General features: G+C 29.9%; 1 protein-coding gene across 1 annotated transcript in view; it reads right to left on the reverse strand.

The window, feature by feature from the left end:
- Positions 1–1418: 1418 nt before the first annotated feature.
- The window catches only part of LOC107457414 (amino acid transporter heavy chain SLC3A1), a 31292-nt gene continuing 13804 nt past the window's right edge, over positions 1419–18906 (reverse strand). Inside the window, exons 7-10 of the mRNA XM_043057922.2 lie at positions 17221–17413; positions 13338–13490; positions 8703–8813; positions 1419–3068 (exon numbers count right to left, since the gene is read on the reverse strand). Coding sequence (XP_042913856.1) covers positions 2700–3068; positions 8703–8813; positions 13338–13490; positions 17221–17413 — 826 coding nt within the window. The 3' untranslated portion in view covers positions 1419–2699. The remainder of the gene's footprint in view (positions 3069–8702; positions 8814–13337; positions 13491–17220; positions 17414–18906) is intronic.

Consider the following 18906-nt stretch of genomic DNA (forward strand, 5'->3'; position numbering starts at 1 on the left):
TAGACACTATTGTGACCGAAATGACTGGTAATAAGGAATAATTATTTGATCATCCATATTAGATTGTCCAAAAATTAACTGAAATAGGCATTTTGCTCCTGAAAAGAAATTATCACTCTCAGATGAAAACAAAACTTAACTTTTCTTTATGTGCACACAGCAAAAGACGTTGTTCTAAAGTTGCATTAATTTTTATGTCACCTTGGCGATGATTTCAATCTCCACTGACACAACGTAATTAAAATATTAGTGGCATAATTCACATTAAAAATAAAAATTCACCTAGTTGCTCTTACAGATCCAAGTATAATAAGTTGCTTTCAAAAATCTCTTTTATAGGATTAAAAGAGAAGATCAAAGCACACTCGATTATTTCAGACGCTTGTAAATTTTTATTCAATAAACTTAATTCCTGCAGCTCTAGTACATAATGCAAATAAAGTAAGCAATTTGTGATTAAGGGACTGTTCTTACTGTGTGCTAAGGGGGAAGAACACGATTGGTGAAACAGATTTAAAACAATCCAATCAGGTTCGTCTCCGAATTAGCATGCAAAAGAATGGCACTTCAACTGTGAAAGTAACGCTGCCCTATGTATTTGAATTTCAAAAACAAAAAAAAAGAACTTTCATGGGGCATAAGCACACCTTCTATTGTTTCGTTACATATCGGCTACATTTTAGATTTTCAAATTCATGACTCATTCCAAGAATGACTTAACGAAGTTGCTATTTTCTCCCACAAAAACGCAACCATAAATTTAAATAAGCATCATAATAACATTCATTGAAATGATAGGTATAACTGTTATACTCTTCATATTTATAGATTTTAAATTAAAAAAAAAAGGAGTAAAGAAAGAGTTGAAGGAATAAAATGGCTAAAAAAAATACAAAAGCAAATAATTTTTTTCTGCAGAATTACATTCTAAAGATACTTTTCTTGTTCATCAGAATGGGAAAAAATACTCCAGATTTTTCTGTTCTCATTCCGGAATAAAAAAAATTCACCAATGACTGACTTGTTTCAGCTAGAATTTTAAATTGATAAAATAAAAAATAATAATAAAAATTCTGAAAATCCAGAAGTTTAAAAGATAATTTGCTCTAGAAATGATATTTTTTTTCTTTCATTCTTTAAAAGAACATAATTTTTAAAGTAAAGAAAACGAAAAAAACGTTTTATATTTTAATCAAATAGGACTGTGAGTGGGGATTTTGTTACAAATTCAGATATTCCGAACACCATGAAATGGGGAGAGATAAAATTAGTAAATCCATGACTTTTCATGATTTTTTTTTTTAAATAGTTAAACTCATGACAAATTTTGTTCAATACTGAAATCCAAAACTTTCCAGGTGCGCAGATACGTATGTGAATTTTAAGACTAATATGAGTTATGAAATAAAAGAAAAAACTGCAAGCAAGCGTTTATTGATGCTAATTAATCAAAGACAAGGAAATAAAAACATATTTGAATACAATCAGATCTATGGTTCTACGTATTTGGATACAATCAGATCTCATTTAAAGACACATATAATTTAAAATTTTCTCACAAAACTCCATATAAAATAACCTTTATACAAAGAACTGCTAATTGAATGTACTGTCCAAGTTCAAATATTAACATACATATAAAATTATGATTTTTTATGCATTTTGCAAACGTTCATATCTTTAAATATGAACATTATATCATTTTTATAAATTTCTAATGAAAGATAATTATTTTTTTAAATATAGATGCATATAAAAGAAAGTAATTAAAAAAGTGTTGAGGATCAAATTCAGTAATTACAAATTACACATTTTGATAAGTTTTTACAGTGTTAAGTCCTTTTAAAACTTAAAAGTGTCCTTTTCTGAGAGGCAGCGCCCTTTTTAATTCTAGGGAGAACTCTGCATAGATACTTGTTGCATAATTGCACACCATATCATTTACATTGATAAAAATGAGATTTCATACTTATTATTGATTGGAAAACTCATTCCTTTCAGATCAAAACTGCACATCTAATTTTTTTTACAATTTATTTCAATTGCAGTTGCATTATAAATTTGACATATTGGATACAAAATGCAGTGATATTGTTCATTTATTGTGCAATATCAAGATATTTTCTTTTATATTATAAGATTAAGTGATTTTCGTCAATAACCAACAAAAAATAAGCACCTTTTAAGAACTCAAAAAATATGTTTAATCTTTTTCCAATTTTCTTTTTTTAATTAGAATATGTGCAGTATTAAAAATTATTTGCTATCATTAAAAGTTAACATAAAATCAACAAAAAACAAAAACATTTTCAAAAACTTTACGCAATAATTATAAAATAACCAGTTTTTGATAAATATTGCAGAGAAAATTGTGAAAATCATGATTTTCTTTTTTTGCAATTTATGACGATAATCGACACGGAAAAGAAAAAAATCTCTGAATCGAAAAGAAAAAATCTCTTCTTCCAAAGATAGAAAATTAAGCACATTTTAAAAACACTTCACACCCTGCTAAAATAAGGTAACAATCATGTGATTCTAAGTTTAACAGTTCAATAACAATAATTCAATTTTGTATCTTAATAAAATCAGAGGAACAATTAATAATTGAAAGAAAAAAACAAAAAATTCATTCAAAAGTAAACCAGATCTTTGAGAAAAAAAGCAACACATAAAAATTAAGTGAATAAAAACATGCTTTAATTAAAGACTGGTACAAACGAAAACACGACGGATTGTTTAGAGCCCAGTGGTATGTTATTTAAAGAAACTTTTGGATGTTCGCCATCCGCTAGCAATCCATCCGTTATAGCGGTGCTTTTTATTTCGACACGCGCCATCTCCGGGAGGTGCTTGGATTTTCCACTGAAGTTTATGACAGTAGAGTTTGAACCCAGGTTGATGGCCACTAAATAGCCGGGTGAACCTTTTCGAACCCTCATCATAGAGAAGATTTCTTCAGTGACCAGAGGGTATTCTTCATCTCCAAAACTGAGGGCAGGTTGTCCTCGCAGAGAAAGCAATTTTTGTAATACTTTTAAATGGGATTGCTTGCTGTTTTCTTGACTCTGAAAAAAAAAATTATTTGTTAAAAATAACATTACAATCTATTTTTAGAAATTTTACACAAGAGATTTAAAACAAAACAAAACCAGATATGAAGTTTATGTTTTAAAAGGCTAAGGATAATCCATTTTTTCACAACTCACAAAAGAAAGTAACCAATTTGATAAATGTACAGGATGCATAGCTAAATCTTTCAACAAAAAATAAGCATCTTTTAAGTACTTTTTAAGCACTATATACAACAACAAAATGCAAAATAATTTTCAAAGAATTGACATGATCATTGATAAAATAACTGGTTTCTGACAAAGAACTCTTTTCATTACATTAGCCACCATGAAATAATTAAAACTTTCTCGGCTCAATTTGAAAGGGTGGAAAATGAAGCTTGAAATTGGGAATATCTTTCAAAATGCAGCAGAATTGCATATGAGAGTGCTAAAATCTCACAGAACCCATCTCACAAATATTTTATCAAACATGTAAAATGATTGGCGCTCGCATAAGCTACGAGCCAAGGGTACTCCGAAATGGATTGTGGTTGATTAAGTTGGGAAAACGTTGAATAGAATGTTAAAAAACACACTTTTGCATAATAAGTGGAGAAAATAGACATACAGTACAGAACCCGTTATCCGGAAATCAGAAAACCCGAAAACCAAAAAACCGGAACGAAATTCGATAAATTTTCCCGCAATTTAAAAAAATTTTTTTTTTTTTACACATAAGATTTTAGGATTTTTTCTTTCTTTTTTGAAAGATGTTTACCTTACCATCATTTCGGAAATAATCATTAGTGTATTACCTCATCGTTTTTTCTTATTTTTAAGATTATTTCCAANTTTTTTTTTTTTTTAGTTGGGTTTAACACTAAAAAAACGTCTTTTTCTAGCGATTCAGAAAACCGGAAAAATCAGTTATCCGGAATAGCAATAGTACCGATCGTTCCGGGTAATCGGTTCTCTACTGTAGTAAAAAAAAAAAACTAATTTTTCGAAAAGGGAATATTAAGCACTTCTTACAGGGATGAGAGCAGTCAGAAAGTAAAAAAGAGGAAATCCAAGATTGAATGAATAATTTTATATATATATATACACACACAAATTTGACAAAAAAAGAGAGCGATTTTTAAACTTGTAAACCATGTGATTATAAATCCCGATAATTAATTTTATAATTGTATGAATATGAATCACATGCATGATTTTAAATTGAGAGAATATGAATCCCGATATGAGGATTTTAAATCACGTGAATATGAAACTCTATATCGAATTTAAAAAATGCGAAAATACAAATCATGATTCGTAATTTTTAGATCTCGTAAATACGAATCACGATGCATAACTTTTAAGGCACGTATAAATAAAATCAATGTTTGATATTACAACCGCAAAAACGAATCACGACATTGGATTTTAAGCTCGCGTGAATACGAATCGCTACATAAGGTTTTAAAAGCGCGTAAATACAAATAGCGATATTGGATTTTTAAATCTCGTAAATAAGAATCATAATGTACGATATTTAAATAGCGTAAATAAGAATCAAAATGCGCAACTTTGAAATCAGGTAAATACGAAAATCGATGATTTATATTAGAATCTCATGAATATGAATCGAGATATTTGCAGAGTCTGGATTTGGGATTTCTAAAAGGCTTGTTTGTAATGTTTAGACATAATAAATAAAAATTTACAAGATTAATTATATGAGCAAATATTTTCATCGCAATTCCACCTAAATTTTTTTTCCTCGTTTGCTCACACCAGGAAGCAGCAACGTCTGAATTACAAAAATACGAGCTATCCGGCGGACAGATAAAAATACGGAAAATCTTATTTTCTGTTTGTAAAAGCGGAGAAAATAGCTAAAATAAGTAAAAATGTGGAAGGGTTAGCAGCTAGGACGTAGTTTAAATTTTCTGTTTATCTTTGAAAACCAGAAAAAAAAAACGAAACTTTTAGAGAATCGGAGTTTTTGATAAAAAGGCTGGAATCCAAGAGGCAAAAGCGATAAAAGCAAAGATCCGCTGAAAAATCTCATCCCTGTATTCATCCCGGTCAACCAGTTTTATCCCAAGGATATGATTTTTAGAGAAACTTCAAAGGGAGGAAGGGAGACTTGAATACTTTCGCTCCGAAGAAAATTAAATTCCTCAGAAAATATTTAAACTTGCGCAAAAAAAATTTCCGCTGTAATTAGCGGGAAAAATTGAAAAATCTGAAGAGAAAAAAAAGCGGAAATCCGCAAGAGAATCACATCCTTGTTCTTAAAAACCTCCAATGAAAAATGCACCTTTAAGGGCTATCAAAAAAGGAAAATAAGCACATTTTAAAAATGCTGTGCACCATGATGTATACACAATTCCAAATTAATCAACTTTTAATTGCTCCATACCATTTCACTGATCAGTTTTAATTTTTTCAATGTGGGTGAGAAATTTAATTAGGGTCCTCGTTGTTTAAACTTTTCATGTCAACAAATTCTTGTGTTTATAAAGACAAACATTTAAAATTGCACCCATCACTTACCGTAAGAAATTCTTAATAGCATAAGTAGTCTATTTTATCATGATAAACAAGCATTGTTTAAAGATGCTAATGTAATTACATTTTGCGTTTATCTTACTATCTATATTAAGTTAAATCATAGAGTTAGCACTTTACTTTTGAATCCAAACACACTCCACAAAAAGCTTGAATCAGGTCTATATCCAACCAAAAATAAAAATAAATTACTACAAAAGACTATAATTATGATACAAATGACTAAAAATTAACTTTTTTTAGAATAATCACGTGTTACCTTTCCCAAAAATAATAAAGAATAAAATGTAAACTTCAGGTTCCAATATGTAAAAAAATCCTAACTCTCTTCCATGGAAAGTAATATATCTATTTGCCGACCTCGTAGAGAAAAAAAAAATCAGGTCAATTTTTAGAACAGTATGCATACACCAGATTACTTAAAAAAATAACCAGTACCAATTATATAATATTCCTCAAAACCAGTATTTATTTACAATTTGAAATGTCAACACAGTGTCTATACTTTCACATTCAAGCAGTTTATTAGATGATCCCAACATAAAATACATGGGTTTTTATAATTTCTGTAATAAGCTGTTTCTGTTCTGTCATAAAAAAGAGATTTTTATAATATCCGTAAATAGTGGAGAGGATCACTAAATGTAATCGAACATTGAATGATAATGTTTCCCTTTAGGTTTTATCAGTTTATTCTATTTCTGAAACACAAATAAGTTTAAGTTACATTGGCAATAATTAATCTATTATCATTAAGAAAAAAAACATATTCAATTAAACTTAAATACTAGCTACTGAACTACAGGGCTAAATAGAATAGAAGGGCTGCTTCACTCCTTTGAAGAAACTCTCGCCGAGTCAATCCTCCAATTTTCTCTAGTGAAGTCACTTTGGCGCAAAGCTCGCACTTTTACTTCAAGAACAGAGCGTTCGGCCATACTAGCTCCAACTAATATTGAAGCATTTCTTTTAGTGACATATTCTAAAACTCTTGTTATTTTCTATAATGACTTTCCTCAGTTTTTGCCGTGAATTTACAATATTTTAAAACTATTAACGAAATACCAGTTTGCGCGATTGTAACTTGCAAAAATTCTGATAGAAGAACAAAAGGAAAAAATATAATTTTTTGCGCGTTCCCTAAAGTAAATGAACAACTATGTAAAGAATGGATTCTGAAATGGCACAGTTAATATAAAACAGCAATACGTTTTTTCTATCGTTAAGAACTTTCATAAAAATTCATTATCTAAATAGAAAAATAAAAAAAATTTCTCCCCCATAAAACTCAAATTAATTCATTCAATTTAATGAAAAAATTAATACAGTGAACCTTCAAGAGACACACTATTCACTATGAATAATATATTCACAGGCAATTTAACTAATGGTTCCCAAACTCCCCCCTTTTATTACACATTGTTCAAATAAATGACTGAAAAATATTACTTAGTAGCGAAAAATGTGTTATTTTTCATTACTCTTTGTCTTACATACAAAAAAAAAAAATAGTAATCTTTAGCTGATGAACAGTCCTGAACATCAGATATGGAAAAACTTCCAGACTCTTAGATAATTTTCCTGAATTTCTGTTATTCCGCTTTTTAAATCTGTCTAACCTTCCATTCGAGCACATAAAAGTAGTCTCATAAAATAGCTTTGCAAATTCGTCGACATTTGTCCAGATACTTCGATTGGTGAACCACTTAGTAATGCAATTTTGCATAAGTTATTTAAAAAATTATTAACTAATTAACAGATAATAAAGCAAAAATTGTTGAAAAAAGTAATTACGTCGCTAAATATTAGTTTTATTTTCACTTTTTATGAAAAAAATTTGTGATTTTTGATTGAACACAATTTGATTTTAAATTGAGTTCATCAATTTTCTTATCTACAATGTGCAAAGAATGCAAGATTTTTACATTTTGAACAAGATTTCGAACCATCTTAACAAAGCATCTTCTACGTTTTCTCTTTCAGCTCCACGCAGTTTTTTCGATGAAACCATGTTTTTGTCGTATGCCGCAAGAATTGCACTTCGATTTTTCCAAATGTTTGAAACTGTAGATTTTGACAAGGAAAATTCCTTACACAGTGTCGATTGATTGGTTCCATCATCAATACGCTTTACAATTTTAACTTTGTCCTCTATCGAAAACGCTTTTCTCTTTAGAGAATTTGCCATTTTCACTGCTTTTGAAATAAAAATCTTGTCTCAAATAGATAATGTAAGAATATGAAGAGAGCAGCTGTAGAATGAGTTAAATTGTTCCCCTTCTTGATTGTCAAGGGGTGATTTGTAAAGAATATGGTTTGAACAGATAAGAAAATTCCAAAAATTCAGCAGGTGGCCAAGTTAACTAGTTGTAGAGCAAGCTTGGGGAAAAGAGATAAAGCGAGGCTTGTCAGGGAGGGGGGAGTATAAGATAAATGATCTGTTTGACATTTATTACAGTATAGTTAAAAGTGATAAGCATAAAGGAGAGTAATATGACACATTTTATAGGAATGCATTCATTTTCAGTCCCAACACCTACAAGTTTAAAGATGGAGGACTGAAAAAGATATTTAAAGAAATGAAATTTGAGTCCACTATAACCGAGTTTCCAAGTTCTAAGCTGTTCACTATAAGCGTTAAAAATAACATTATTTAAATAGGAATACGGACGGGACCGCTAAAAAAGTTCACTACATCCGAGTGTTCACTATATCCCAGGTTCACTATAGCGGGGTTCGACTGTATTTAGTTTATCTGAAGAAAACATACTATTACATAAAATTAATCAGACCAGAAATTTGTGTGTTTATAACATCTATTTCAACTTCATAAGGAAATAATTTTAGTTTGCTTCATTGTTAAAAGCAAATAATAGAGTCACCTAAATAAATCTGATTTTAAGGTATTTATAAGAAATTTCCCTTATAAACTTATTTCTTAAACTAATCAGTACTACACTATCATGTGCTGTAGTAGCAGATAAATGAGAAGAGGGATGATAAATACACAGAAAGCAAAAGTTTTGAATTCCAGGAACAAATGAACAGGCAGAAAAAAATATTGTTTTTTAAAAAAGAGTTACTTACATCAATGTTCATCGTTTCGTAATTTACATGCACCGGATATTTTGGAGTTACGGAAGAAAATCCAGCATACGTTTGATTATTCCACAACATGACAGTTTGTGAAGTAGAGAGCTGTAAATAATAAATAATTATTTTCAAGCAAAAACACTAGAAAGACTGAAACTTACCAATATATTGCCCAAAAGCAGTCAAAATGACTGGATTGTAAGAAAATAACTAATGCGTAAAAAATTTGTTTAAAATTTTTAATAGTTTTTATATTATTTACAGTTATATAACAAGTTAATAAATATTAACAATAAAAAAAATTTATATGTTGTACAAAAAATCACAAAATTCTAAGAAATTGCGTCATTAAAAAGCTGTCAAAATGACTTCTTTGAGCAACCTACTGTTAAGAATGACTCAAGATAAGGAAAAACAGTTATAATTTTCATTTAAAAAAAAAAAAAAAAAACTTTTAGATCAATAAAAGCTTCATTTATTTTGACACTTGATTGATTTTCTGGCAGTGCTCCAAAGGAAACATTTAGGCAAGATGAGTCATAACAAGCATGCAAATCTTGAATAATAAATACAAACTTCACCACAGGACAATCAGGTAAACATAATAAAATTCACGACATATTTTACGACTATCGACAAAAAACAAAATACTTTTTTAAAAAAGAAAAGAAAGCTTTTATTATACTGCAGTAAGGCAAATTAAATTTCATCCTGAAAGAATAATTCTACTATCTTTAATTTCAGAATTACTTTGTTTAGAACAGAATATTAACAGAATTCAGCATAACTTTATTTAAGAAACACTGGACTCACAGTAGTTCGTAATCAATATATAGAAAATTTATATAGTTATATCAGAATGAAAATAATTAGTAACTATATATATTCCCTCATACCAAAATTTATAATAAAGTTCAAGACTCTTTTCTTAGTAAATAGTTTTAAAGTAGGAATTCAGTAATCGTGAAGCGAAAACAAAGTGAATATGCAGCTTCATGTTTTTGTACAAACTTAACTTAGTGGATGACGCCTCAATACTCCATCGTATTTTACAAATGGCGTTGAACAGTCGATCCAACTTTAGGCTTTACGACTACTGATGTACCGACTCCAAAGCGTTGTCATTTTGAACCCAATCCAGAAGACAAGGGAACTTCTGGATCAAGTATCAGGCGAAATTTTGTCTTCTTGGAGGACATTTTGGTGGAACTAACCCGCATTTGTGTTACATGGAGAGGAAAACCATGAAAACCTAGCACAGTTAGCCTGATGGCAAAAGAACTCTTAACTCACGATCAGTGAGGATACTTAAGTCAGCTCCGTGGTCGCAGCGAGCCGAGGGGGATTCCAACACGGTTCACCTCATTGGAAGGCAAACGCTGTATCCCCTGAGTCACTACGACTCAATTCACCATTTAAAAATTCCTTACAATTACTGTATTAATAGGAACAATCATTTCACAATCAGATGAAATAGTGGAACTATAAAAATTCCGCCCCACAAAATGTGTAACTGGATCTGGCTAAAAAATAATTAACAAGTTAACGACCCCCGAACTCGCCAGTATAAAAAATTTCATAATGTAAAAAAAAAAAAATTTCTCCATAAAATGACTGAATTTCCAAACAGTTTCAAACAATCCAGTAAAGTTATATGTTTCGACCGTGTTCCTAAGGTAGAACTATTAAATTTAGACATTTTTGCAAGCATAAATGAATACGAAAAAATATGTTGCATCAAGCATTTACCCAATATTTCCGATCCCTATATTAGTTGAAAAGTATTCTCTTTTACTTGGAAATTCCCAAAATTGAAGAAACTCTTGCATAAGCCAATGTAAAATCAAGGCATGCAAATAAAAATGTCTTCTAATAATGATAAATCTGTTGAACAGTGGGGAGTTCATAATCAAAAGTTCAAAAAAATACATTCCTTATAAATTATTCTTTTTATGTGTTTCAATTCGTATATTTCGACATTTAATTTTCAACTTTTATTTTATTGTCTTGTTTCATGACATTCATTAATTATTGCTAATGCTTGACAATAAGAGAAGTATTAGGATTTTAAGAAATTATAAGCAGACTTTAGCTTCCAAACAATTTCTAAAAGTAAGAAATTTACAGTACATCTTTTGATCATTCAAAGATAATTGGATGTTATAACACACACAAAGTGAAAAAACCTGAAACATTTACAAACAAAAACTCAGAATCATTTTATATACCGTACATAATTTAATTTTTTGAACTAAGATTTGTAATTAAATTGACTACCCAGAAGAATATCACACTTTTGCAGTAACTAATTTAATAAAAAACTTAGTTCCCACAAGAATGGAGATAACTTATAAATTATGCAGAAATGTGAAAACCTATGTTACAAAAGCAGGAATGTAAATCACAATATTGGATTTTAAAAACCTGTGAATCAGAATCGTGACATTGGATTTCTAAACTCTTGAATATGAATAGCAAAATTAGTTTTTAAAAACGCACAAATAAGAATCAAGATATTGATTGGAAAATGTAAACATAAAAAAACAAATCGTTGTGTTAGATTTTTAAATGGTGTAAATACAAATTGTGATAAGTTTTTTAAATGGTGTGAATACACTTTGAGAAGTGTAACTTTTAATAAATATGAAAAATCTATGTCTGATATTAAATAATGTGAACATGAATCTCTATATTAGCAGATTCCAGCAAAGTTTAAATATTCTACAGGGTGAAAAGAACACTCAAAAAGAAATTGTTTCCCAGACTTTTCCCAGTTTTTCTGGTACACGTAAAATGCATGATTTAAAAAAAATTCAAAATTTATATTCAATAAGAATGTGAACTAAAAATCTAAATAAAATAGCAACTCTAAGAAAGATTAATAATTAATTTTTACTAAAAAAAAAATCTGAAGATTTAAATGGTGTCAACTCTGATTAGAAATAATGAATTGTCAAAAAATGTGATTAGGAAAAATAACACCAAAGAAATTTACTCGGCAATATTTGACAGAAAGAATTGATAAATACAAAGCTTTTGGCAAAAAAATACCAATAAGAATGTAGAAATTATCTGTGTACAAGTGAAGCTAAAACGCATTTAATCAACATAAGAACATTTTTTAAAACAAAAATGCAGCAAAAATTTAAAATCTAATACAGTACAAAACCCGTTATCCGGAAATCAGAAAACCGGAATGAAATTCGATAAATTTTCCCGCCATTTTTTTCAAAAAAAATTTTTTTTTTCCTCATAAGATTTTTGTATTTTTCTTTCTTTTTTGAAAGATGTTTACCTTACCATCATTTCGGAAATAATCATTAGTGTATTACTTCATCGTTTTTTCTTCTTTTTAAGATTATTTCCAAAAAGTTTTTTTTTTAGTTGGGTTTAACAATAAAAAAAACTGCTTTTTACAGCGATTCAGAAAACCGGAAAAATCAGTTATCCGGAATAGCGATGGTCCCGATCGTTCCGGATAATCGGTTCCCTACTGTATATTAGCATCTATTAAAACATTGATTAAGGGAAAAATAAGCACCCATTAAATAGCAAACCATAATTGAGTGATACAAATATAAAAAGAAAATTTTACAAAAAAAAAAAAACATTAACACCACTATATTATAAAACCATTCTAAAAAGAAAGTAATAAGTAAACAATTCATATTTAATTAAAATTAATCCATATTTATTAAAATATTTCAAATAGAACATAAAACAAAAATATGTTTTTTATCATCAAAAGACAAGCATAAAAATAAACGATTAAAATTTAATATTTTTAATCCTTCGCCATGAAAAAAAAAAAAAAAAAATTCTTAAAATAAGAAACTCATCCTCAAGAAAACTAAAGATAAAACTCATTAATTAAATAAAAGAACTATAACTCATCCTAAAAGAAATAAAAAAAAGATTTAAATAATCTGTATTCAATTAAAATGAAACCACAATTAATCTGACAAACGCTTTTAAGAATAGAAGGAAATGAAAGTCTTGCCTCAAAATTCACTGAAAAAGATAGTTTTTAAACCAGAAAGGGTGATAAGGCAAATAAGGACAAAAAATCAGGAAAATTAGAAAGATCAGGACAACTACGAATCCTGATAATAGAGTCAAAAAGTTATATTGAAGTGGAATGTTTTGAGTCATCCTCGTGTAAAGATTTTAAGATCATCTCAAGTCACACATAAGAAAATTCCCAAGTTCTTTAAACCTGTGTCTTTTTGGCAATGTGTTGAAAAGTATATATCCTTTCATGCTATTTTAACAAATATACGGGTAGACAGACGGGATTTGAGAAATATACGGGTAGACAGGGGATAGTAGTAAAATACAAGAGTCTTTGTTAAAAAAACAGGAGACTTGGCAGGTATACATATATATCAAAATACATTGTATATCTATATAACTAATTTTAAAGCTTAACAGCAAGTTTTTCTTTTTTTTTTAATTTGACTACAAATTTCTCCAGGTTTGCCAGAATTTCTTCTTAAAACCACACACGATCAACAAATCAAATATGCAAGCAAGGTTTCAAAACCCTTGCTTGCATATTGACCAGTGTATCATAACTTAAAAAATTTTTTATAAAAATGACACACATCAGAAATGTTTCAAGATACTTACCTCACCCCCTTTAGGGACATAATTTGGTATTCCTAATTCATCACCATTATAAAATATAGGAGTGCCTAGAGCAATAGTAGCAATCATATGCATTGCATCCACTAATTCATCACCAATTCTAGAGGCCAAACGTTTCACATCTTTACCTCCAACCTAAAAAAAAAAACAATTTTCATTTTTATTGCTCCAAATGGTCTTTTTTTTTACAAAAAGTAATTGAAAGAAAGATGGTAATAAAAATGAAAGGATTTCACAAAATGCATATATTTGAGGTGACTTACTAGTTAATATTAAATCAAACTTATCAAAAATTAACATTCATTATATAGATGAATCTTTTATTTATTACCAGCACTAACACTTTTTTCCAATTTCTAATCTACAGGGTAGCCACAGAGGAAAAAAAATAACAATATAGCTACTTTCAGTAACCTGAAGTAAGGAAATAGTAACCGAAAACTATGAAAATAGTAGCCTAAATAAGAAGAAAAATATGACTAAAATTTAAATAAATGTCTTAATTGTCATATACCATGATCTATTTAAAGTAGGTGGTAAATATGATCATATTTATATAAATAATAGTGTCCTATCACTAAAGTTTTACATCAAAAAATTAGTATATTTGCAGAAAATCAAATACTTATAATTACTAGAAATCATTAAAAAAAAAATTTTATTAAAAAAAAAACTCTCAAAAATTTTCAGTTTAAATAATTAATTTTGCATATATATATATAGGGAAAAGTGATAATTCAAATTCGAAATTCACGCATCGTAATATTAATCTTATTAAAAACTGGATTTTCCAAAATCGTGCAGAATTTCGTAGTAATAACCGTTGAAAAAGAGATAAAGAAACAAAATAGATTTATAATGGAATCTGTTCAAATTGAGTGCATTTAAAAGTAATGATTAAAATTTGCAATTTAAAATTTTTTGATTATTAAGAAGAAAAAAATTTACTGCGTTTAGAAGCTGCCGTGGGCCGCAGGTTGTCAACCCAATTTATGCTTAACAAAAAAACTTAACTAGAAGCACAGAAAAGTCATTAAATAGTCTTTTTTCCTGAAAATAATTGCTTTTTTAGCTTTTCAGGGGAAAAAAAGGTGCCATAGTCACATCAGGTTGAAAATAGTTGCAAATGGACGCATTGCCTGTGACAACCCTGAATTTATTGCGTAATTGCCTAGGATCAGGTTTACTTCTAGCTAGTAAAAATTACTGAGCTGATTGAAATTTTAAAAACTCATTTTGCTAGAGCAAATGCAGTTAATAAGTAGTCCATTTTGAAACCTTTCAAGCCATTATATTTGCTTTAGGAAAAAAAATTTTATGAACACTATATTAATATTTTTGTTTAGAATGCATAATACATAGAGATGATTGAAGACTCTCGTAGAATATCCTACAATTATCGAATTGAACAAAAATTCAAGTAGATTCAACAGTTTTTGACTTAAACTTATTGTACAGAACAGAGCTGCATAAAGCTGTAGCTGGGGAATTGCTATTTGAAAAATAAATAAAAATTTAAGAAAAAAGTCAAAAAAGTAATCAAGCAACAACATTAAGTAAGAATGCATGCTTGCTTAGCAATAAACTATGTGAGAATTTCAATTTAAAATCTTAGAGGGCAAAAGCTAAAACGGATGCCTTAAATAACGATAAATATTAAAAAAAATTCTTAGGTTATAATAAAAATAGCAATTGTAGTGAAGAGAATAATTGTAGTGAAGAAAATAATTGTAGAATTAGATTTCATAAACTGCATGAATTAAGTCCTTTTAAAAAAATTCATCATCTATTCGATTTAGCATGTGAAAATAAACATTGAATACCTGTTAGGAGAATTACAGCTGTCACTAGTTAAATAGGGGGATCCATTTTTCATTTCAGGATAAAGGCATATTAAGTGGTTAGTATTATTTTTGAAAAATCAATTTCTAAATTAATGCTAGGTCCAGTAGAATATATGTATAAATAAACCCATTTTCAGCAGGTATGATTAAAAATAAGCAGCTCTCACTTGTTAACTTATTCTCATTGATGAATAATTTTGATACAAATAAAGTAATATAAGAAAAAATTTCAATTCCTACTTAAGGTCAACAAAGAAAAATTTTTATTTAATTTCAGTTATTTTTTTTATTAAATAATTAAAAAATTTTCTCCCATATAAAACTAAAATTAATGAATTAATATTTGCAAAAACTGTATTAAGATCGAGTGTCAGACACTATAAGTTTAATAAAAAATGTATTTGAACTTGAATGGATAAATAAAAAGTATTTTATCAACGATCGAAAATTTGAACAAGATATAGGGAGAGCGTGAACTAATTGTAGGAAATGGAAGGAAGAAAAATGAAGGAGAAAAAAAAAGGTGTGTGGTATCAGCCAACTATAAAATTATAAATTTGGGGGCATGGACCACACATGCTACCATGTAGTGTTCTTTATTGAATTTATCTGACACAGTGAATATAAAATAACTAAATATTTAAATGTGAGCAATAAACTTTTTTTTTGTTCTTCAAATAGAGCTATAAATTTGAAATTATAACTGATGTTAATTTTAAAATATGTGAAAATAAAATTTAAAGCAATGACTAACACTTAACCAGGGTGCGTAGCCAAATCTTTGAATCAAAAATAAGCACTTTAAAAACTTTTCAAGCACTCAAAAAATTCATATTCAATCAATGACATTATTGAAAAACAAAAACTTTAAAAAAAAAACCCAAAAAGAAACGGGCGTAAATCGAAACAATCAGTACTTTCCCACATCACTGAGTGAATTCAACTTGACCGTCTTGACCCTGAACTCAGAACAAAAGTACCCTTACCCCTTACATCAAAAAAAGTGTTAGAAGTAAAATAAAACAAAATAAACAAGAATAACATTAAAATAAATTAAAAAGAAAAGCATTTCATAAGGATCTGATATTCTCTATCGGAATTGGAGCACTCTGGTTTCGGTCTGAAGTGTGTGCGCATGCGCAAGTCATAACGTGGGTACGACATGAAGTCCGCGTGAATGATTACTGTTGAAAAATAGGAGCCAGCTTACTAAGTATAATATATTGAAGACATCTATTACTACTCAAAAATTCACTTCATGGAAAAGGTACAACTATATTTATTGAATATAAATCTTTAAATATAAAGTAAGAAAAACTACATTCAAATAAACTAAACATAACTCTTTAACATCACATAGCTCTTTCTAAACATAACATAAGAGAAGGAACATCCTCTAACCAAAGCAAAGATATAACTAACTAAAAACAGAAACACCCACTTCCTTCTAGCTGAGATAACAGAAAGTGACCCAACTTCTCCTAGAAAGTGACCCAACTTCCCACAGGAAGTGACCCAACTTCCCACAGGAAGTGACACAGCCAAGAGGAAAATACTGTTTACATTTCTATTTGTTTACATTTTCCCCAACAATTACGTAGGCAACTCCCCATTTTTCGTGAAATGCATGGGATCCACCAGATATCACTGAAGGGAAGAAAAAAATTATTCGGAAAAAAGCACTTTTTAACTGAAAAAAGCACCTTTAAAAGCTTTTAAAAACGAAATCCCCCAAAAAAGCACCTTTAAGCACTTTTTACAAACGCTACGCACCCTGTTAACCTATCAGAAAATTCCATTTCATTTTACACTCATCCCTATTTAATGAATGAGTTAATATTTTTTTTAAAAATACTGTATTAACATCCATCCACAACAAGTTTTAAACAAAAATTGTATTTGAAGTTGAGTGGATGAATAAAAAGTATTTTATTAACAATTTGAACAAGATATTAGGTGGAGTTGAAATTGAGAAAATGGAGAACCTTATATGAGTGAAATGAAATAGTAAGTCTGATTACCAATGATGCAGGCCAAGCCCATGCTGGTATTTTTCCATTTTCATCAAGATGTTTCTTCAATTCAATTCCAGTTGGATTCTGGGAGATCTCTGTAAAGTGCTTATTGTACGAGAGATCCACTATACGGTGAGTCTCATTCCCATAGTATGCAACAGCGGATGACAAAGAGCCAGAAATTTCAGCAAACAGAACTCTGAAAGAACCATATTAATTAAGAAAAAATTTCAATAAATTATAACGACCACATGTCATTTTTCAATTTCTCCCTTTCGAATTAATTTTTAACTTTGAAATCTTATGGAACAATGATTTTAAATTTTATTTATAACTTAAAATAAATTTTTTAATGCAGCAAATAATAAAAATCATACTCATTTATTATATTAGAAACTTTCCCACTTTGTAACAAGTACCTTGTTTTTTTAATTTTTTTTAAAACATTTGCATACCTTTTATTTAATATATATATATACGAGGCATGTTTTTTTTTAAGTAAGTACCGTTTTGCCACACCGCGGTAGCAGCGCTGCGGTCGTCGTTCTGCGCATGCACACTGGGTACCTACATCTCTTGCCTACGCACTGACGCCATTAGTCAGATTCTTCCTTGTTTACGTTGTTTACTGAGTGTTTAAGATGCCTCCCATAATCGTGAGTCCCGCCGACTGTGAAGTACAGGCTGTTATAAGATTTCTTAGTGCTAAAGGCCTAAAACCGATCGATATTCATTGTGAGATCTGTGCAGTTTATGGACAAAACATTATGAGTGATGGTATGGTAAGAAAGTGGGTGAGAGCATTTAAAGAAGGCCGCATAAATGTGCATGATGAACAACGGAGTGGGCGTCCTTCAGTCGTTAATGAAAGTTTGGTGCAGGACGTGAACAATAAGGCGACAGAAATCAAACGCTTTACGATTGTGTTTTGACTTTCCTAATGTTTCTCGTAGCGTTTTGTATAGCACTGTGACCGAGCACTTGAATTACTGAAAATTGTGCTCACGTTGGGTACAGAAAATGTTGATGGATGTACACAAAACCAAACGTTTAGGCAGTGCATTGACTTTCCTTGAGAGGTACCACAACGACGGTGATGATTTCTTAAGCCAAATTGTTACTGGCGATGAAACATGGGTGCCCTACGTCACACCAGAATCAAAGCAACAGTCCATGGAATGGCGGCATTCAGATTCAGCCAAAAAAGTTAAGTTTAAGCAAATAATTTCTGCTCGGAAAGTCATGTGCACAGTTTTTTGGGACAGAAAAGGAGTATTGCTTGTGGAATTTCTGCCTCGTAATGAGACAATCAATGCAGCAGCTTATTGTGAGACATTGAACAATCTGCACCGTTCACTCCTTAACAAAAGACGTGGCAAGTTGAGGAAGGGCACCGTTTTACTGCATAACAATGCCCGTCCACATGTGGCTAATAAGACCAAAGCTCTCATCACATCTTTTCAATGGAAAACTCTAGATCATCCTCCGTACAGCCCCGATCTGGCGCACAGTGACTACCATCTGTTCCTGCACTGGGCGGCTAGCGTCTTCAAGACGATAAACAGTTTTGATACAGTGGTTAAGAAGTCAGGCGGCAGACTACTGTGAGGAGGGTATTCAAAAACTGGTACAGCATTATGACAAGAGCCTCAATGTTGAAGAAAATTACATAGAAAAGTAGATTAAAGTACA

This window comes from Parasteatoda tepidariorum, chromosome 1, assembly GCF_043381705.1.
Source record: "Parasteatoda tepidariorum isolate YZ-2023 chromosome 1, CAS_Ptep_4.0, whole genome shotgun sequence".
NCBI classification, from domain to species: Eukaryota; Metazoa; Arthropoda; class Arachnida; order Araneae; family Theridiidae; genus Parasteatoda; species Parasteatoda tepidariorum.